The 22,151-nt window shown below is 35.8% G+C and overlaps 1 protein-coding gene across 2 annotated transcripts in view; it reads left to right on the forward strand.

The window, feature by feature from the left end:
- The window catches only part of WNK1 (WNK lysine deficient protein kinase 1), an 82,999-nt gene that overhangs the window by 27,838 nt on the left and 33,010 nt on the right, over positions 1-22,151 (forward strand). For both annotated transcript variants that reach the window (XM_021715402.1, XM_021715403.1), the window contains exons 2-9: positions 3,099-3,187; positions 4,828-5,047; positions 6,150-6,483; positions 7,196-7,383; positions 12,338-13,576; positions 15,710-15,793; positions 19,974-20,123; positions 21,290-21,748. In XM_021715402.1, coding sequence (XP_021571077.1) covers positions 3,099-3,187; positions 4,828-5,047; positions 6,150-6,483; positions 7,196-7,383; positions 12,338-13,576; positions 15,710-15,793; positions 19,974-20,123; positions 21,290-21,748 — 2,763 coding nt within the window. The remainder of the gene's footprint in view (positions 1-3,098; positions 3,188-4,827; positions 5,048-6,149; positions 6,484-7,195; positions 7,384-12,337; positions 13,577-15,709; positions 15,794-19,973; positions 20,124-21,289; positions 21,749-22,151) is intronic.

The raw sequence follows: 22,151 nt of genomic DNA on the forward strand, positions 1-22,151 counted from the left end.
TATTCTGTAGGTCAGCTTTAGGGTCAATGAGATTTCATACTTATTTCATACACTTTTACTTAGTCATCTTTTAATATACAATACCTATATATTATTGCTTCTTAAATGACTCAGAATACATCCATGTATGTTGACAGCCCTCACTTCTTGATGGTTGCTAAACTGGTAAAATTCCCTGTTACATTTTTCAGTATCTAAGTGGGTAACAGTAAAGCAGTCTTAATCTTTTAATACCAGCTGCTGGACTGGTAAGGTGTGTCTCAATTTTCTTGGCTACCTTGGAACCTATAATACATTTTTTAAGGCAGCGGTGATATCAGTATGTTATATAGTACTGCCATGGAATTTTCTATACTTGAATCTTGATTATAGATTGACATAGCATAACCTGGTAGACTTAAGGTTATGTTATACATAGTTACTAGTTTTGCTCTATCTTATATCTATTTTGTTCAACACATATTCTCCTATTTGTAAATAGGAATTCCTATTTATAAAGTCAAGAGTGAATATATGTGTGAATAGAATTAGCAAGAGGATTATTATTAAGGATCATTAATGATGAAAGCAGATTCAAGAGAGGATTTTCTTCCTTTTAACCTTAAACTTTATTTTCTTTGGAGATCGCCTTTGAATTCTAAGGTAACCTTGGGGTCAGCAAACCTAATAATTCAAAGAGCTTAGAACACAAATATATGATACTTGGATCTAGCTGCTATAAATGTAGTTAAGTTGGGTGAGTATTATCCCCATTTGCTGGACAGAAATCTGACGCTCAAACTGCTTCTGCTGGTACAATTCACACTGAATTCAGATCTTCTATTGTTAAATTTTACCAGCTTTCCAGTGTGCCTATACATACTAGATTTAAACAGAAGAATCAGTATATATTGGCTTTATTAACTCAATATGTACAGGGTTTTTGCCAGTAAGCCTAATCCATTCCCCTGATGTGCAAGAGCCTATGGAAGAAGAAACATATTTTTCTCATCAAATTCTATGTTGTCTTTAGCCACTCTTCCGTAACATTTGAACTGTCTTTACATTGCAAAGGCCAACTATATATGAATATTCAATTTTACCAAAGAACAGTCGTTCAGACAATTTTTCATTAGTAGTGAATGTTCTACATACAGCATGTTAGATTGTTCTCATGCTAATAACATTTTTAAAGTTTATGTAGTTTTAAATATTTATTATAGAAAACTGAAACCAAATATAAAACAAAATACATTTGTCCCTTGGTATCTGTAGGGGATTGGTTCCAGAGCCCCATGCCCCTCACAGATACCAAAATTTCAGGATGCTGAAGTCCTTGATATAAAATAACCCACACTATTTTCATATAACTTACACACATCCTTCCCTATATTTAAATCATTTCTAGATTACTTATAATACTTAATACAATATAAATGCTATGTAAATTGTTTAGGGAATATTGACATAACTCTGTACATGTTCAGTATAGGTACAATTTTCTTTTTAAAATAGTTTCTTTTTTCAAATATTTTTGATTTGCAGTGGTTGAATTCATGGATGCAGAACTTGTGGATAAGGAGGCCCAGTTGTAGTCAGTTTTTCTCCTACTGGAGAACTTTTAGCATGCAGCATTCATTTTTTTTTTCTTAGATCAGTTCCTATCTTCTTAAGTCTGAGTTTGAAATACCAGCATGTTCAATTAAAGTAGTCTTTTACTTCAGCATTATTTTCTTGTTTTTATTAGAATTATGTGAAGACATTAAAAAGTTGGGAAAAATTTAACTGGATTTGGAAAAATTAGATTAAGGAAAATACAAATAGTTATCTTTGGTAGTACTCAGTATTTGTAGTACTCAGAAACATAGCAGTCATTCTCAGAAACAAACCTTTTAAATACATGGATTTAACTTTAGTGTCAGCCCTACTACACAGTTCCTTGCTGTGAAAAGTTAGCCTCAGGGGTAGAATTCTCCATATCAGGACTTTGGAATAATACAATGAGGAATTGATGATAATTACCTAACTCTGGATACAACTCTGGTATTTAAAGAATAGAGCTAATCGTTTGCTGTATTTCATTTAGATCTATGAGAGATTGCTTGAATTTCTGTGCTTTATTAGGTTGTCACTAATTTTGTTTTATTCTGCCTGTCACTGATGAGACTATAGATGATTAGAATTTATGTATATTTCTTTTCTAAACACCACTACCCTCGAACCCCATTCCCTTTGTTTTGTGTGTTTATAGGGAGATATAGTGCTAATTGGACTGTATATCAGTGTAGCTACTTCATCTCTGAATCCATGTGGCCACTTAGATGAAGTGGGAGAATATAATGAGATATTTTTTCCTCTACCTCACCTCTCAAATAATATCTTGCTGTTTTTATGTCTTATGTATATTTTCCATATATTTCTGAAATTTTACTTTGAAAGAATGGATTTATACTTTGTGAACATTCTAAACTATCACTGTGATGCTATCATATGGTCATGTATAATAGTGATAATGAGTTTTCTTTTGAGATTATTTGCAAAGTTTATCTTTCATAGGGGTCCGACACACCACTTTTTGTTTTATGTTTTGTTTGTGCAAGACAATTTGCTCCTCAGTTATCATGCCAAAACAATACAGATCCCCAACTCTTTCTATACTAGTAGAGTGTTTTAAAGAATTCCGTGTCTGCCAAGCTGAGCATGTGAATTCATGCCCATACATGGGTTCAGTGTTCAAAATAGTTAATTGCTGTATTGATTGATGTGTTAGAAAACAAAGTTGAACAAAAGATCTAACCAGTTAGAACATCTGGCCTTCTTTTTAGCCAGTATCATCCTTTCCTCAAAACACAGCAGAAGATACTAACACCAGCCCACATTTTTTCATTGCCACATATGGAAGTAAGTGACCCCACTATCACATGGTTCTTTGTTATTTTTTTGTGAGGAGGTAAACTGCCACTACCCAATTCTGACCATGCATGGACCAGCTCCTGCAGGCAAATTAGAAGAAAGTCAGGATAAGCTTCGCAGAGCTTGGAATTTTTAATTGGAAATTAAAAAAACAAAAGATCCTGCTTTCATTAATGTATTTCTGTTGCCATTTTTATGGTTTTCAGGGGGTGAAGCCAGCCAGTTTTGACAAAGTAGCGATTCCTGAAGTGAAAGAAATTATTGAAGGATGCATACGGCAAAACAAAGATGAAAGGTAAGTTGCTTCTTTTGACCTGGGTGATGCTTAAACAAACTCCAAAATGTAATGTGCGCTTGAGTACAACATTTCAACCTGAGTCGTATTTAATTATGATTTAGTTTCTCTATGCCATGTAACATTTTTAAAAGTAGAGTTCTGTCCATTGACATTATTAAGGTTTGATATGCTGGAAAATTGTAGAAGTGTGGTTTGGTAGAATTTGAGTAAACCAGAACCACCTTAAACCTAGCTACACTAGTCCGTGAGAACTGCTTACTTAGAGGGTCAGCATGATTGATAATACTGAGAAGTGTTCAGTCTCTAAAGCAGCAAATCTGTTCCTTAGTCCTTTATCTATTGAATTCTAAATGGTGAAATAAAATGTTGTCTCTTTAAAAGTCAACTCAACTACACAGGTCTTGATTTGCTATCAGCATGCCAGAATTAAGAGCAAAACATCAAAATTCCTTTGGGTGAAAAGAGAAGATTTTGCCCAGGGCATAGGAGGAGATCTAGTTTACTCATTTGTACTAGCAGAGGAGTAGCAAGTATCTGATCTGCCAGATAGCTGATTGATCACCCTTTAGGCTTGGCAAGTGTCCAGTGTCTGTTTTTAAAAAATAATCTACCTTTGCTGCTCCCCTCCAACCCCTTCAAAAAAGAAAGAGGAGACCAACTAGTACAAATATAAACTGTAAATTGAGCATGCCATTAGAAGATTGAGAGCAATCAGGTATATCAACCAAATTAAAGATTTTACATATCTTCACTTATCCAGTCTCATTCTTTTCATAACCTTGTTATTTGAAAGAGCTTAACATTATGGTCTTTAAGGCTTTTTAGTAGAAATTTATTTTGAGTTTCTATTTTTATATACACTGAGTACTTAAATCTCTCTAAGAACTTGTTTTTCACCAGAAACAAAGGAATATTTGTTTCGAGCCTTAGAACATGTGACCCTCTTTCTTTTCTGGATGGACCAGGTTACTAGATTACTGGTATTTGGAAACCGTTTTATCTAAAGAAGATTGTTTCACAATCAGCCTTCTGCTTGCCTGGTACACAAATTGTTGAGCATGGAATTGAGAGAATTTATTGGGGTAAATACAGGTTCCTGTAGTAGAAGGTCCCAAACTAGAAATCAAAAGATTTGTTTTCTAGTTTTAATTATACTATTTGTAACTTTCATTTCACCATTTACAACTTCTGTAACTGTGAACAAGATTCTCAACCTCTCTTGATCCTCCTAGTCCTGATAATCAGGAGATGATGTTTCATTGGATGCTCATCAGACAAGATCATACATATGTAGACATGCATGTTACCTACAAAGTGCTAAATGATTATATGGTATTTTGAAGTTTTGAAATTCTATGCATTACTTGCCATTACTTGTACTCTGTTAGCTAATAAGATTAGGTCATTGGATTTAAGATATAACACTCTTATTCATAGATGAGATTGTTGTGATGTTCTGTAACTTGAGAATAAAACTCTGTAATTACTATTCAAATGCAGCGATGTAGAGATGAGTTAAGAACTTTCCCATTTTTTCACAGTCATTTTTTTCTTTCTTCTCTAACAGTAATCAGTTACATTTGAAAATTATCTTTTCTAACTAATGGTGTTTTGTTTCTTTTCCCTTTCTTTGGAAGATATTCCATCAAAGACCTTTTGAACCATGCCTTCTTCCAGGAGGAAACAGGGGTACGGGTAGAATTAGCAGAAGAAGATGATGGAGAAAAGATAGCCATTAAATTATGGCTACGTATTGAAGATATTAAGAAATTAAAGGGAAAATACAAAGACAACGAAGCCATTGAGTTTTCCTTTGACTTAGAGAGAGATGTGCCAGAAGATGTTGCTCAAGAAATGGTAAACTGATAGTGATCAGCCATTTAAAAATTGATGTTAGATTTATATACAATGATACTGTTGAGCAAAAAAGCAGTTGATGATGTGGTGTGTGGCATATCCCATTGACATACAATTGTGTTGGCCCCAAATGTTATCTTTAAGTAGCGGGCTTTTCCTTTGATTTTTGTTTAACTCCTCTCTTTGTACTTCTCTGTACTGTTTTTATAATAGGTGTTGGGTTTCATAGTCCTTTCTTAAGGTTACTTTTGTTGGACCAAATATATGTAGATATATATAGGGATGGATGGATTAAATAGATAAGATAGATAGACTGCACTGGTAGAATTCTGAAGTCTTTTTGAAAGTCTGTAAGGGTGAATTTGTATAAGCCTCTTCAATTGGAATGACAAGTTATGATTTTTTAAAATATTGGTACATTACTTTTGCACAATCATTTGTATAGACCCTATAAATAGAGCTAGTATCACAAATTCTTTTTACTTTGAAGTGTGTTTTCAAGATCAGTTATAATTACTAGGCAATCTTTAGTGTGTCATTATTTGAAATATGTCTTAAAAATTCACTTTTTACCAATTTTAGCCATAGTTAATTATTGTGCAGAAATACTCAGAATATCTTTAGTAAGATTTATGAGAACCACTCAAAAGTGGTTAATTGTTAGTTTTTTATATTATTTGAGTTTTTTTGGTTGAAGGGATAGTTTAAACCTTTGTATACTTAGCACAGTTATAGGAAATAAAAGCAAAACAGGTTCATGTTAACAGTTACATGTGAGAGGAAAATAGAGTAAATAGAGTAAAATGCCTTTCTTGGTTTATGAACTGTGGTTCTAGGTGCCCCATTGTTTACATATTTGATGTAAGGAGTAAAGGTACACACACCCTGCAAACTTCTGTGGTACCTACCCCTCAAGTATCTACAAAGACAGTGGGGAAATGCGTAATACAGACTAGTAATTTCACAGCTTGGTTAAGATCAGTCCTGGGAAGCTTCCTTCTTCCTCATCTTCTCCACTTGTTTACAGTGCCTTTTTAATTTTATTTCTGGGTTTTTTTTCCCAGTATGTCACTGCTTCCTAATAAAATCTTTTATTCCGTAGGTAGAGTCTGGGTATGTCTGTGAAGGTGATCACAAGACCATGGCCAAAGCTATCAAAGACAGAGTCTCATTAATTAAGAGAAAACGAGAGCAGCGGCAGTTGGTACGGGAGGAGCAAGAAAAAAGAAAGCAGGAAGAGAGCAGTCTGAAGCATCAGGTAGAACAACAATCAAGTGCTTCCCAGACAGGGATCAAGCAGCTGCCTTCTGCTAGTGCCGCCTTACCTACTGCTTCCACCACATCAGCTTCTGTTTCTACACAAGTAGAACCTGAAGAACCTGAGGCAGATCAACATCAACAACTTCAGTACCAGCAACCCAGTATATCTGTGTTATGTAAGTATCCTGGGAAGTGGACAAATATGGTAATGATTCTCCTAGTTCATTTTTGGTTTTTGAATTATGAATCCGACTGCAATAAAAAAATTTGAAATTGTCATCTAGCTTCTCTTCTTGTATCCATGACTAATAGAATAGAAGGATCGGATATAAAATAATTTTATAAACTAATATCTTGGAGGTTTCAATTTGTAGATTTCTACTTTTCACAATTTCTTAAAATAGAATTAATAATGAATAACTAGGTGTAGCTACTAGCTACTTAACAGTTGAAACCATTACTGATTGAGCTCTTTTAGCAAAGCTGAATAGCATGTAGACTAAAAACTAATGAGAACGTTAGTTATTGATTGAATTACCTCTTTAATACTGAGAACTCCATGGTCTCCATAGTTAAGACTTTGAAAGCTATATGAAACTTAAAGCTTACTTACAATGTTCCATTTTATTTCCCTTACTCTTTGGGTGATAAGATTCTGTGACAGCCCAAGAATTTTTTTAAAGAGACATTGAAACTTCCATATAGATTCCTCATTTAAATATAGAAGTTAATTAATATGACTATTCAAATTTTGTTTAGTTCAGGTCTGTGCAAAGAAATAACTAATTAAGCCAGTGTAATGGATCTAAAATATATTGGGAAAATGTGAATCTCATTTTTGTGATTTGTGTTTCTTTCTGTTTTTTGTTTTTTCATTTTTTCCTTCAGCTGATGGGACGGTTGACAGTGGTCAGGGATCTTCTGTCTTCACAGAATCTCGAGTTAGCAGCCAACAGACAGTTTCATATGGTTCCCAACATGAACAGGTGCATTCTACTGGCACAGCCCCAGGGCATACAGCTTCTGTTGTCCAAGCACAATCTCAGCCCCATGGGGTATATCCATCCTCAAGCATGGTAAGTAAATGCATAAGAGAATGAAATACCACTATGACAGCCAGTAGATAATCTGCTAAATTCAAATTCTTTCTGTTATCCAAGTAGCAGTATGAGTCTGAAGTAGAAAATATAAATTTCTAAAGGAAATAGGTTTATTATAGAGTATAATTGGAGTGGTTTAAGCAGAAAGGATATACACATTAATATGTGAAAATTAACCAGACCACCTACATGAAACAACTGTGTACAAGATTTGGACTAGTCTGTATTTGACTAGAGGTGTAGTACTCTCTTTAGCACTTAAGAGTTGAAACTGTTCAAAGGAGAATAAGCTGGATACAGATGGCTTTGGGGTGGGGTGAGGAGAATTTCTCAAAAGCTTATTAAAGTAATTACTAAGTATTTTCTGTAAGATTTCTTATTGTACAAAACACAGGTAAGATCTTCAAACCATTATAGAATGCTGCATGTGAGTACTCTAGAGTGAAGGAATCCTTTATTTGTATGAATGTTTAATTTAGCGCTTGTGTTTAGTTAACCATCAGTTGCTGTGCGTGTTCCTGCCTTTAAAGTCTATGTTGGACACAAATTCCTTTCCCAATATATGTTCATTTGCTTTTTCCTGTTATTTGGTATCTGTTTTATTACTGATTTATTTTCAGAATCAACTTATGGAGATTATTTCCTGAAATATTTTATGCTCATATTATATATACTCACACATATTATTATTCCATGTTTTACATTAGCCAGTCTTCTCATATTGAGAATGTTAAAGATCATCAGATAATGACCCATTTATTTGTTGACTCTGAAGTCTTCAAGGGAAGATGAAATATATCACCTGCCTCAGAAATATATTAAAGAATAATTGGTCGCTGTATAGCTTGTAAGTGAGATCTTTAAGCGGACAGATTTTCCCTTCCTTTCAGGCAGCTTTTAATCTAAAATTTGTGGAATTCTTGCTCTTCTTTATATGACAATCTTTCCCTGCTAAGAAAATACTTCTGCTTGCTCTGATCTTTTATTCTGTGGCTTGGAATAAAAGATGTTTACTTGTTTGAGAGTTCATTGATTAGTCCTGTTTTGGCTGGTCTCAAGGCGAATGGCCACAGTATGAGGAACACTACTGATGTACTAATTTTTTTAACAGTATACTTTCTAACCCTTACAATAATTACGTTAGGTAGTATAAAAGGACTTTATAAAGATGACATTTAAGGTATATTTCTGTGTTCTGACGAGTATTACTTGTCAGCATTTCTGCTCGGTTTCTACTTTTAACTGATTTTTTTTCTGGATCATAACTGGGTTTTTTTAAGACTATTTTTAATCCCTTGTCTTTACTCATCACTGGGCTATAAACATTAGGTCTCTATCTTAGAAAAGGAAATGGAATGATTATGAAGATATTAAATAGTCGGGCTACTGATAAAACTATATTTTTTTGATGCTCTAAAAGTAGACTATTTCTTGCCTTTTAATGACAATATTCTATGAGGTTGTTAAGCAGAATTATTAAATACTGAGGATTTTTAAAAAAAAATTTTGCAATTCAATTCCTGTCTCATTCCAGGAAAAATTTACTGTAGCTTACAACAATATATAAATTATAAGTTAAATTTTAAAAATTAGAATAAAAGACAAAGCTGGGGAAAAACAGAACCAGTAATGAAACTAAATAATTATTTGATGATACTTATATACTTGCTACTGGAAGACCACAAATTTGGCTCAAAGCAGTTTATGCAGCCAGTTTTGGAAAATAAAAAGTAATTAGTCGCCGGGCTCGGTGGCTCAGCCTGTAATCCTGCGCCTTTGGGAGGCTGAGGTGAGTGAATTGCCTGAGCCCGTGGGTTCGAGACCCGCCTGAGCGGCGAGACCTCATCTCTACAATAAATCAAAAAATCAGCCGGGCGTGGTAGCGCATGCCTGTAGTTCCGGCTACTGGGAAGGCTGAGGCGGAAGGATCACTGGAGCCCAGCAGGTCGAGGCTACGGTGGCAGGGAACGGCCACTGCACTCCAATCTGGGCGACAGAGTGAGACTCCAACTCAAAAAAAAAAAAAGTAATTAGTTACATGGTTCACAATATGTAAAAGGAAATAACTTGCTCAAGGCAACCTTACAGTATTAGACGTACTGCTTTGTGTAGCTATAGTAAACCCCTTCAGGTAAAGTGCCTTAAACTTTGTAAACCTAAATTGAATCTCTGATATACCTGAAACTTTTTAAAAGTTAATCTTTAGATATTTTTTCATTAACTGCTTTAGAAAGAGTACAAAATGTTTCCTATATTCAGTTGTAAATTCCTTCTAGAAAGCTTAACTTTTTCCTAATAGGTAATGACTTTTTACCTTTGCAGGTAAAGACTGACAAGTAAAATAAAATACTGTGAGCCAACAGTTTTTTCAGTCTGATGCCTTCTAAAATAGAAATGAGAATCTTTTTCTGAGGTTTCCAGAGCTCCTGCAAAATAATCCAATCTTAATGTCTTCTACATCTTGCAATGTACTTTAAACTAATAAATTCTAAGTTTGCCAAAGCTGCAAGCTGATCATCGTTTTCCCTTTCTCCTCCCTTTAGTCAGATTGTTTTATTCATATACTCATTACAATTGGTATCACTTTAGAATATCTAGGGTGAAAACTGACCATTTTCATGATCATTCTTTTTAAAAAAAAAAACCTGTCCGTGACCAAGAACATAGATCTGCCAGAGGTGCTTTGTGGAGTTATCTCTCTCCTCAAAAAAATTTGACTTTGTGGAAGTGGGGAAGGATGGAACATTTCTTTATGCAACTATGCCCTGTTACCATTGTACATTTGGTTATTTTGTTTTCAAAGTACGGTGTATTTCATGTGTGTGTTTGTTTTCTGTTTAGCCTCGTCGTGGCCGTAGCATGTCGGTTTGTGTTCCCCATCTATCTGCTGTTCCCTCTCTGTCCCGCATCTCTCCCAGTGCTCCTTCCACCCCACCACCAGTGTCTGCACCTCTTTCTCCTTCCCTCCTTCGGACTGCCCCTGAGGAAACTTTTGGCGAAAAGCTTTCTAAAGCATTGGAGAGTGTCCTGCCTATGCACTCTGCCTCTCAGCGCAAGCATCGACGCTCCAGCCTGCCTTCCCTCTTTGTCAGTACTGTATGTAACTGTAAACTTCCTGACAAATGAAAAACTATTACCAATGAATACATCCAGGCATCAAGAATTTTAATAAAAATTCAATACAGAACAGGACTAAATTTGATTATTTATTATATTTTTAGGATATCAGTTATTCCTATAGGAAACTTTTTGGTAATAAATGCTTTAAGAGGGAGTAAAAAGCAAGGAGGTAAAGAGAGAGAATGCTTATAATGTCGTTGGCACATATCAGCATGTGCCCAGTAAAATTTAACTTTTATTATATCTTCCTATCTCCCACTGATATAAAGTTCTCTCATTTTTGTAACGTAGTAAAAACAGTGTATTATTTAATGTCAAACTCATTGTTGCCCTAATCCAAAGCAGACTTTTATCAAACATTACCCAAATATATATTTTCTTACTCTATTCTAAGGGGACACTAGTGAAGCTGGATGAGTTCATTTTTTGCAATAGTCTATAAACAATAACCAAGAAGTAAAAGTTGATTTTAATTTAACCATTTGTGTAAAATGATGTGTCAGCAAGCAAAAGGCTACATGATATTCCCCCATGGAGGTATTTTTTTCTTAGGTTGAATAGGATGGGAACATGTGTCTTCAGTGAATACATTAGATACATGTATAGTATGTATGACTTTCTTTGACTCCATTAATGTCTATAAAAGATCTGTCTTTTAAAATTGTGTTAATAATCATGTGGGACCTTGCTGTTGCTTTTCCAGTTAAAGAATATAGTTAACTTGCTGAATTAGCACCTCCAGAATTTTCAGATTTTTACTTAGGAGAATAATTAACAGTACAGTGCTTTTTGGTTTGGGGACACATCATGAGTAAATTAACAGTAAAATGAGCATTCCAATTTGAAATAAAATTCCTTTTTTCGCTTTGTGAACAGTTGAGGCACTTTGCTAACCTGATAGGGGGCTTCCCTGTTGAAAGAATGAAACCAGTCTCTTAAAAGGAAGTCTATGATAGTGAATTATTATAGCATATATTGTTTGCATTTAGCAATTTACGTTTCTAATTTAGAGTTTTTAATCTAGAACTGCTTCTGTGAACAAAAAGTGCTGTTAAATCAAGTCAGTTATCATTTATGTTATCCTTTTCACCTGATTTGAACACCAGATGTCAGAAGCAGAAATTTCATGGTTATACAACCCTCATCTAGAATCGAAAAAGCAAATATTTGGTGATATGACATCAGAACCTGTTTCATGTAGTTAAACTATTGACCGCATCTAGTTTAGGTAGACAGGAGAAAGACATTACTTTCACTAGTCCACCAAAAATATCTTCTGCTTTCTAATAAGAGGGCATACTATTAGTTGGTAAGAAAATAACACTGATGCTTCTAACACAGCACAAAATAATAAGAATATAGGAAATCTTGGTACAGTAGCCTAATTTGAAATACACGTCTTACATTATAGAAATAGTTGGGCTTTTTTTTTTTGACTCTTACTCTTCCTTTACCTCTTTTTTTAATTGATGTGATTCCATTGATTCTTAAGAGTGAACATATTATTGATGAGTAAAAACAAAATAATCACTTAGAAAGTTTAAGTCTTCCATTTTCTTTGAGAGAGGAAAGTATGGGAAAGCAGCTCTTCTCTAAAGCAAAGAGTCCCACAGATTGATTTTATTGGCCCTGGATGTATTTAATGGATTTTTACTATGCACATATTTTCCAGAAGCATTGTTATTTCTTTATTAATTATAAATTTGGTGTAACCATTTTATAGGGTTACACAAAGCTATCCAATTGTGCATGTCTGATGTAATTTCACATATGAATGTATGAATTACTTGTCTTATTCATGTTGATACAGCCTCAGTCCATGGCGCATCCGTGTGGGGGGACCCCAACATACCCAGAATCACAGATATTTTTCCCAACTATTCATGAACGTCCAGTTTCTTTTTCACCACCTCCCACCTATCCATCGAAAGTAGCCATTTCCCAACGGCGTAAGAGCACCTCCTTCCTGGAAGCCCAAACTCACCACTTTCAACCCCTGCTGAGGACTGTTGGCCAAAATCTTCTTCCACCTGGTGGCAGCCCAACTAATTGGACGCCAGAGGCCGTAGTTATGTTGGGTACTACAACCAGTAGAGTAACTGGAGAGCCATGTGAGATACAGGCCCATCCTGTGTTTGAACCAACTCAAGTTTACAGTGACTATAGACCTGGACTAGTATTGCCAGAAGAAGCTCACTATTTTATTCCTCAGGAAGCAGTCTATCTAGCTGGGGTACATTACCAGGCCCAGGTGGCAGAACAGTATGAGGGCATTCCATACAGCTCACCAGTACTGTCAAGTCCTGTGAAACAGATTCCTGAACAGAAGCCAGTGCAAGGGGGCCCTACCGCAAGTTCTGTCTTTGAATTTCCATCTGGACAGGCTTTCCTGGTAGGACACCTCCAGAATTTGAGATTAGATTCTGGATTGAGTCCAGGATCTCCCTTGTCTAGTATTTCTGCACCTATCAGTACAGAGGCTACACGTTTGAAATTTCACCCTGTCTTTGTTCCTCATTCTGCACCTGCTGTGTTAACTCATAACAATGAGAGCAGAAGCAACTGTGTATTTGAATTTCATGTTCACACACCAAGCTCCTCTTCAGGAGAAGGAGGTGGAATTTTACCTCAGCGTGTTTACCGAAATCGACAGGTTGCAGTGGACTCGAATCAGGAAGAACCAGCTCCTCAGTCAGTTGGATTACATGGCCACCTGCAGCCTGTGACTGAAGAACAGCGTAATTACCATGTCCCAGAATTGACCGTTTCTGTGGTAGATCCTGTCGGACAGAACTGGCCAATAGGAAGCCCAGAATATTCCAGTGATTCCTCACAGATCACTTCTTCAGACCCCAGTGATTTTCAATCACCTCCCCCTACAGGGGGAGCAACTGCGCCTTTTGCCTCTGACGTCTCATTACCCTTTATCCGTCTGCCTCAGACAGTGTTACAAGAATCCCCACTTTTCTTCTGTTTCCCCCAAGGAACCACATCTCAGCAGGTTCTAACTGCCTCATTTTCTTCAGGAGGATCTACACTCCATCCACAGGTTATAGGAAAACTTCCACAATTCTTTTAAACTACCCTACTGTGCACCATTACATTTATATTTTCCATCCCTCATTTCCTGAAATTATGGATTTATGAGGAATGTTGTTTAATTTTATCAGTAGAGTTCCCCCATCTTTTTGGGGATATGAACTACTTGTATATAAGAACAAAATATGAGAGAAGCTACCTGGTTTACCTATTATATATGCAAACCTGTGGAAAAGAGAACACAGAACCCTGAATTTAATCACTCATTAAAATCAGCGACTTCTATCCCTATATATGGTATTTTTAACCAGTAGTAAAAATGCACATGTCTATAATGTAAGGTTGACTCAGCATTGGTTATTTAGGAATACAGATGTTAAGTATCACTTTCTTCTAAACAAGTTTTAACAAAATAGAAAGGATAACTTTATTTTCTATAAAAAAAATGGAACATAGGGAATGCATTTTTTTGAATGGTTTTAATAATTAATAACTCAGAATTTTCTTTAGTGTGGAGGGTCTAAGAAAAAGAAAGCATCTTAAGAATTGGTCTTAATAAATGTGCCTTTTTTAAATGGCATAATCAAACGTCACTATTATATGTCTAAATAGTAATATGTCCAAATCAAATGTTAATTTATAAAATTAGCGACTGATTATAATTTTTAGCAACTAACAATCTAGCGGGTAGTGGACTTGTTCTCAGAATTTGTGATATATGTTGCAAGCTAAGGAACTTTAGACTTCTCGGGCCTTTTTTCCAACAGACTTAATTTTAGTTATTTATGTGTATGAGCAAATACATACTCAGCAAATAAAGACAAAGTAATAGACATAGTAGAGTTCAAGAAGTACAGTATTGAGTATATATTCTTTTGATGTATCTTATTAAATGTATACATCTTACAAAATCTGTATAGGAGACATAATTTATTCAAGATATTTGGATATTCTAAAATAAACGTACTATGTTTTTCTTCCTACTTTCTTCCTGTGCTCTTCCCTGATCAGGGGCACTAAACAACCCAAAAAATGTGCATAAGTATCAATTACTTAGACTGGTACTAAGAAGAAAAAAGATACAGAAACTTGAAAACTATGTTGCATGGGCATGAAGTATATTCACATCAGTATTTAAGTTACAGCGCCTATTATAAATATTACTGTATTAGCAATCATTCTCTGTCAAACTTTCCAAAGTAAAATTTTAAACACCAGGTAGTTCATTTACAGACATATTGGACAATGAATGAATACTTACAGTTGTTAGTTGTTAAACTGCAGTGGAATGTAACGTCATATGCATGTAAACTTCAGTGAACCCCTTCTAAATTGAAATGGAACAACAGAGGTGGCAATCTCTTCATTTCCTTAATCTTCCTATATGTAGTCCTGCATTCATTTCTTAATTTCTTAATTTCTCATTTATTTTACTTTAGACTTCTTGATAATTGGAACACTCTAGTCAGGGTTTCTCAAACGCAACACTATTGACATTTGGGGATGGATAATTCTTGTGGAAGGCTGTTCTGTGCATTGTAGGATATTTAGCAGTATCTGTAGCTCCTAAATGCTAGTAGCAGCCATCTCCCCAGTTGTGACAACCAAAAATGTCTCCAAACATTGCCAAATGTCCGCTGGGGTGGCACAAATTGTCCCTGTATGACAACCATTGCTCTAGGTACTTAGCGGTTGATGATAACAGATTTTTGACATTGTTGATAAAAGTTACCATGGCACTACAAAAAATATTACCAAATTGGCACTATCAAATACCTTTTCTCTAATTGTTCAGTTAAAAACTATTTTCATATTGATAGTCTACTACTTTCTTCTGATTGTTATATTTCCAATAACCATCTTATTATAAATCAGACTAGCCTGACCAATTAAAGTTATAGTCTGAGCAGCTATGGTAGGTTGAAATTTAGCTTTAAGTAGGTTTTGCATGGGATAGGATCAGAACTTGTTCTGTGCTGTGACCTTTTCTTACAAAAGATGCCCCAGAGGCCTGTCCCATACATAATCAAATTAATGTTTCATTTTGATCAAGCAAACTCTCAAGAGCTTAAATGTTTATTGCAAAAGCCTATACATGCTTTCTTTAGGCCCTCTAATTTGTTGTGTTTATTTCTTTCCTCAGGCACAGGGCCAGAGCCAAGGTCAGCCATCCTCAAGTAGTTTCACAGGGGTTTCATCTTCCCAGCCCATACAACATCCTCAACAGGTAAGAACAATGCTTTGCTAACTGTTATGGATTAGTAGTGGCCAAAACACTGTTTTAACACCTCTTGTGAATTAGATCCCGAATGTAAATGGCTTTAGCATTATTGAAAGGAAATTAAGAGGCATAACATCTCGTATTCAGTAACATTTTACAGAATTCTTCTGTTTAAAGAGTTTTTGAGCAGTTTAGTAGATATACATTAAAATTCAAAAGAATCAGCTGGGCTCGATGGCTCAGCCTGTAATCCCGCACCTTTGGGAGGCTGAGGTGAGTGGATTGCCTGAGCCTGCGGGTTTGAGACCCGCCTGGGCAGCGAGACTGCATCTCTACAATAAATTAAAAAATCAGCCGGGCATGGTAGTGCATGCCTGTAATTCTGGCTACTCGGAAGGCTGAGGCGGAAGGATTGCCGGAGCCCAGCAGGCCAGGCTGCGGTGGCCAGGAGCGGCCACTGCACTCCAGTCTGGGCGACCGAGTGAGACTCCAACTCAAAAAAAAAAAAAAAAAAAAATTCAAAAGAATCATTACTGCTGATATAATTTATCTGCCTTCCTAAACAGGATTCTACATGTAATTTAACGGTACAGAGAATATCAGTGTTTTACTGTTTATGTTTATGACTTGTCCATATATGAGCATTTTGTCATTACTTTCATCATGCTTGCCTCTAATAATCTTGCACTTCTTTTTAATTATTTCTAATCTGTGGGATGAAGGATCAGATTTTATACCAAGAAGCATTTAATGAAAGCCTAAGAAAAACTACTTTAGGAACTTTTTTTTTAAACTTCTGATTTGGGGAGAATTGTTCCAGAAAGTTCAAGGAACTCAAGAAATTATTGCAGTCTTGTTGTATTCAACCATAAAACTGGTAGGCCTAAAATTAAATATTTATAGTTCAAAGATATTAGTTAATTGTAATTATTTGCATGGTAATAATATGTTCTTGGAATTATTGAATACTTATTAGCTATTTTAAATAAAATTTCTAGCCACTACGTGTATGATACAAAACTTCTAATGAACTATTGCATTAGTAGTTCCCCAAGTGTGTTTTTTACACCAAGTTATAAACTAATATATCAGATTATAAAGTGAATGAAAACATTCTTAACCCTTGGCCTCTGTCTATTAATTTTTGAAACAAAACTTTAATTCTTAAGTACAAATCATCTTCTTCCAGTCCAACATGTGGTCATGTAGTCATTTGATACTGCTTTAAGGTTAGGTGTTTCATGTACAAGATAAAAATTACTTTAGAGCATTTTGTACATTAGGAATTGATTAATCTGGTTATATACATATTCACTCAGTGACCATACCTCTATCTTATAGAATTTAAGGGCGAAGAATTATTATATGCTTTGTCTTCTATCCTTTCTTTCAAGCAGGTGTTTGAATTTATACATAATTACGATTAAATTTGAGTAGTCACATTTTTGCCAACCATAACAAATTCTGCTTTAGTCTATTAACAGTTCATAATTAGAGCACACGCACAAAAAGAAGTCACACACACATACACACACACACACACACACACACACACACACACACACGTCACATAAGGCTGGTTAAGGTCAGAAGTACTATCATGGGCCCCAGTCTCCTAATTTGCTTATCTTTGGACATAGAACAACACCAATAAACAGAGGAAATTGTGTGTGCTCCATTTTTTTCTATTCCAAAGGAATTGTGTTATATGTCTTATATTTGGGCATAAATACAGCATGTATACTACTAAATAAAGAAGATGGTGAAATAAGCCATTGAGTTAAATGGTGAGAAAGAATGTGAGGGTAGAAGAGAATAGTACCATAAACGTCAAGTTAAAAGAATTAGGTGTTGACTCTTGTGGGGGAAACATTATGGTAAAATGCTCGTTAAATGCTTATAAAGTGGCTAGTAACATAATAAATATGCAAATAAATAGCCTATTTGCATACCAGCAGTAACTAATTAATTGTGTATCAGATATATCAGGACATATGTAAAAGATTATTGGTTGCCATATTATTTTAAGTAGCAAAAAGAAAAGAAAAAATCAAATAACCAAAATGTTTGTCTTTAGGAGGTTAACACTGCTCAATGAAATAAAAATAGCATGCTTGAGAACACTTATTTATAGGATGGGCATGTTTTTGGTTTGTTTTAACAAAAAAGAGAAATGTAACTGTGTATAAATGGCCACTTATACATAGAAAAAAATTCATGAAGGTAATACATCAAACCACTAATAATGGGTACTTCTGGAGAAAAGGATTAGGAATATTTTCACTAACCTTATAACTCTGATATATTAGTTAAAAATTTTTTTTATCACAAACAACTGTTTTTGTATAAAAAAGAAAAAAATTTAAATTGGTTATAGATTTTTTTTTTTTTTTAAAGTCAGAGTCTCACTCTGTTGCCCAGGCTAGAAGTGCAGTGGCATGATCCTGGCTCATCACAGCCTTGTCCTCTTGGGCTCAGGGAATTCTTCACCTCAGCATCCCGAGTAGCTGCAATTATAGGTACACAGCTACCATACCTGACTAATTTTAAAGGTTTTTTTTTTTTGTTTGTTTGTTTTGTAGAGATGAAGTCTCACTGCATTGCCCAGGCTGGGCTCAAATACCTGGGCTCAAATAATCCTCCCACCTCAGCCTCCCAAAGTGGTGGGATTATACACATAAACCACCACACCCAGCCAGTGTTAGAGTATCTGGAAAGTCATCTATAAAGTTTAGATTTTTTTGCCAGGTGCAGTGGCTTACGCCTGTAATCCTAGCACCTTAGGAGGTAGAGCCGAGAGGATTACCTGAGACCAGGGGTACAAGACCAGCCTGGGCAACTTGGCGAGACCTCATCTCTACAATTAATCAAAAAATTAGCCGAGCGTGGTGGTGTGTGCCTGTGGTTCCAGCTACTTGGAAGGCTGAGGTGGAAGGATCGCCTGAGCCCAGCAGATCAAGGCTACAGTGGCAGCAAGCGTGCCACTGCACTCCAACCTGGGTGACAGTGACTGTGACGCAAAAAAAAAAAAGTTCAGATTGTTATTTCTTAGGCAGAAGGGAACATTATTTTAGGGGTGACAGTTCGGTTTTGTTAGATTATTCTATTACAAAATTTACTATTCAGGTATAATTATGTACCACACACTAAATTAGGTGTATTATACACGAGTGCTTAGCACATAGTTGATTTCCAAATGTCATTTCCTTTGCCCCACTTTGAGTTTTGTTTTCTGAGTTTTGAAAACTTGTCGGTTTTCAAAAAGAGAAACTTTATTTTTGTAATAAAATAAGCAATTTAATATATAATACCAAAAATATTAATACCTACTAAATATTTAAGCTTAAATTTAAGCTTAAATTTGAGATTGTTTCCTACTTCCAAATCCAGTGCTTTTCTCATTAATTTTATAGCTGTAATCAGAGCTATTCTCCAAGCAGATTAATTATACAATTGATAAAATAGGCCAAGGGAGAAAGGAAGAGACTGGATTCATCTAATATAGGTGCCAAAGTAAGAGCTGATGCCAAGAAATAGGGAAAGGGAGATGGGAGAGTTGGGGTAGGGAGAGGAGCTATCTGGATATGGTACCTAAATGTATTTGTAAAGACCTGCTATTGGGATAAGGGAAATGCTGAGTGAAGAACCATGGTGACTCAAGTTTTTGTTGTTGTTGTTTTTGAGTTGGAGTCTCACTCTGTCCCCCAGGCTGGAGTGCAGTGGCACAATCACGGCCCCCCAGCGTCGACCTGCTGGGCTTAGGTGATCCTTCCACCTCAGCCTTCCAAGTAGCCGGAACTACAAGTGCGCGCTATAATTTTTTGAAAATTTTTGATATATTTTAGAGACTAGGTCTCACTAAGTTGCCCAGGCTGGTCTCAAACCCCTGGGCTCAGGGCAGTCTTCTCAATTTGGCCTCCCAAAGTGCTGGTATTACAGGTTGAGCCACCATGCCCAGCCAACTCAAGGTTTGAAACATCAGTTAATTGTTCTTGGTGGTACCATCACAAATAAAGAACATCTGAGAAAACATAGGTGTTTAAAGGGAATTGATGATTTTGAGTTTGTGCATGTCTTGATTGTTAAAATTACCATTTATAGACACTGAAGGCTTTAGGTAAACATACTTTCTTAGAAACATGCTATTAATGATTTTGAATAAAACTGAGTCATATTTTATTCTTAGCAGCAGGGACTACAACAGACAGCCCCTCCTCAACAGACAGTGCAGTATTCTCTTCCACAGACATCAGCCTCCAGCGAGGCCACTATTACACAGCCAGTGAGTCAGGCTAAAGCTCCACAGGTCTTGCCTCAAGTATCATCTGGAAAACAGGTAAAGTCTTAATTTCTGAAAGGATGCTAAAAGAGATTCTCTATGTAACTTGTCCTTTTATCTGTGTAGACTTCTACCTTCTCTTCTAATACCGGCTGAAAAGTTGGTTCATCTCACTGCAAAAATGAGGTGAAAATCACTCTATCTGCACATATGCATTGTTTAATATAAATAGGTACATTACCGACAACAACAATCTAAAAATGTTTGACTTTGTAGTCTTACCAGTGTAAAATAGATTTGACAGGTGTTAGAACTAATGGGTTAAATAAAGGTACTTTGGTAACTGAATCCTTGACATTCTCTAGAATTGTGTCAGCTACATCTGATATTCTAGGTTTGCAACTATGCTTTATTTTCATGTAGATTTCTGCAGTTTTCTTCCTCATTGTCTACTGACAGTAAGTCATGAGTGTTCCTTACATGGAATGGTGTCTTTTGGGGTCTTTTTTGTTTTTTTCTAAGTAGCCCTTTTAAGAAAAGGACTTATGCTCTTCCTAATGACCTTTTTTCAGTTCTATCTTTGGGTATTGTAAGTGTATGTGCATAGTATATTTGTTACTTTAATATTTCATCGCATCTGAGATGCCAAATCCACCATTATTTTATGTAACACTGAGTACTGACACATTCAGTTACCACATATGTAAGATCCCAATTTCCCGAGTTTTAAAATGACCAGGTAGTGATTGTATCCTAAAACTAGTGAAATATGTTAATTATACCTACTTTTATAGACTTAAGCATTGTAGAAGTAATGTGAATGAATTCTAATTCCACTGAGAAGAAATTCATATGAATTTCAGTAACTACTGTAAAAGCAGTGATAGATTTAGTGACAGCATTATGGTATGTGAAATATATCCCAATAAAGTTGTTTAAAAAAAAAAACCCTTGCCTGTGGAAGGGTCTCATTTTATTGCCAAATGATGAAACATTAGCAAACATACAACCAAAGGTTTGGAAGGGTAGCAGTCTATTTAACCTCTTTGTCTCCTGCTATCCTTTCTATATTCTTATGTGGTGTATTAACTTACACTAATGTATGCAGAGTTTATTGGATTTTTTTTCCTTCTTTTTGGCTAATACATAAATCTTGCTTTTGGCAGCCTTGCTTTTTTTTTTTTTTTAAAGCCTGTCTGTTTTGTTTTTCTTTACCTTCCCAGCTTCCAGTTTCCCAGCCAGTACCAACTATCCAAGGCGAACCTCAGATCCCAGTTGCGACACAACCCTCAGTTGTTCCAGTCCACTCTGGTGCTCATTTCCTCCCAATGGGACAGCCACTTCCTACTTCCTTGCTCCCTCAGTACCCTGTCTCTCAAATTCCCATTTCAACTCCTCATGTGTCTATGGCTCAGACAGGTTTCTCATCTCTTCCCATCACAATGGCAGCTGGCATTAATCAGCCTCCACTCACGTTGGCTTCATCTGCTGTGCCAGCTGTGATCCCAGGGGGATCAACTGTGGTTCCTAGCCAACTTCCAACTGTTTTGCAGCCAGTGACTCAGCTGCCAAGTCAGGTTCACCCACAGCTCGTACAACCAGTAGTTCAGTCCATGGGAATACCAGCTAACCTTGGACAAGCTGCTGAGGTTCCACTTCCCTCTGGAGATGTTCTGTACCAGGTATTGTGTTAGCTAGCAAAAAAGGAGTGTACCAGAGGGTTTGATTCTAGTAGGCAGTCAAGAACTTGGTAATCTAATAGTTGAATGAATAGCTAGCAATAACAAAAGTTGCCAATCTCAACTAGAGAACTAAAATAGTAAAATTCCAAGAAAGGATAGGGTGATGATGTCTGATGATTCCTTATTCATTCTTCTCAAGACGCTTCTTTAGATCAAAATAGTTCTCTCAGTAATCAATGTAAGCTTATAAATGTGGTTAATAGAGTATATCAGGCTACTTTTTTTCTATATAGGTAGAATAAGTAAAATAACATGGTATCAACAAAGTTTCAGGGTTTAGATTTAGAAGATTAGCATTTCATAATATGACTAGACTGATTGTTACTTGAAAGAGTTTTTGTAT

Source organism: Carlito syrichta, unplaced genomic scaffold, assembly GCF_000164805.1.
Source record: "Carlito syrichta isolate Samal-C Ts95f unplaced genomic scaffold, Tarsius_syrichta-2.0.1 Scaffold307058, whole genome shotgun sequence".
In the NCBI taxonomy this organism is placed as follows: Eukaryota; Metazoa; Chordata; class Mammalia; order Primates; family Tarsiidae; genus Carlito; species Carlito syrichta.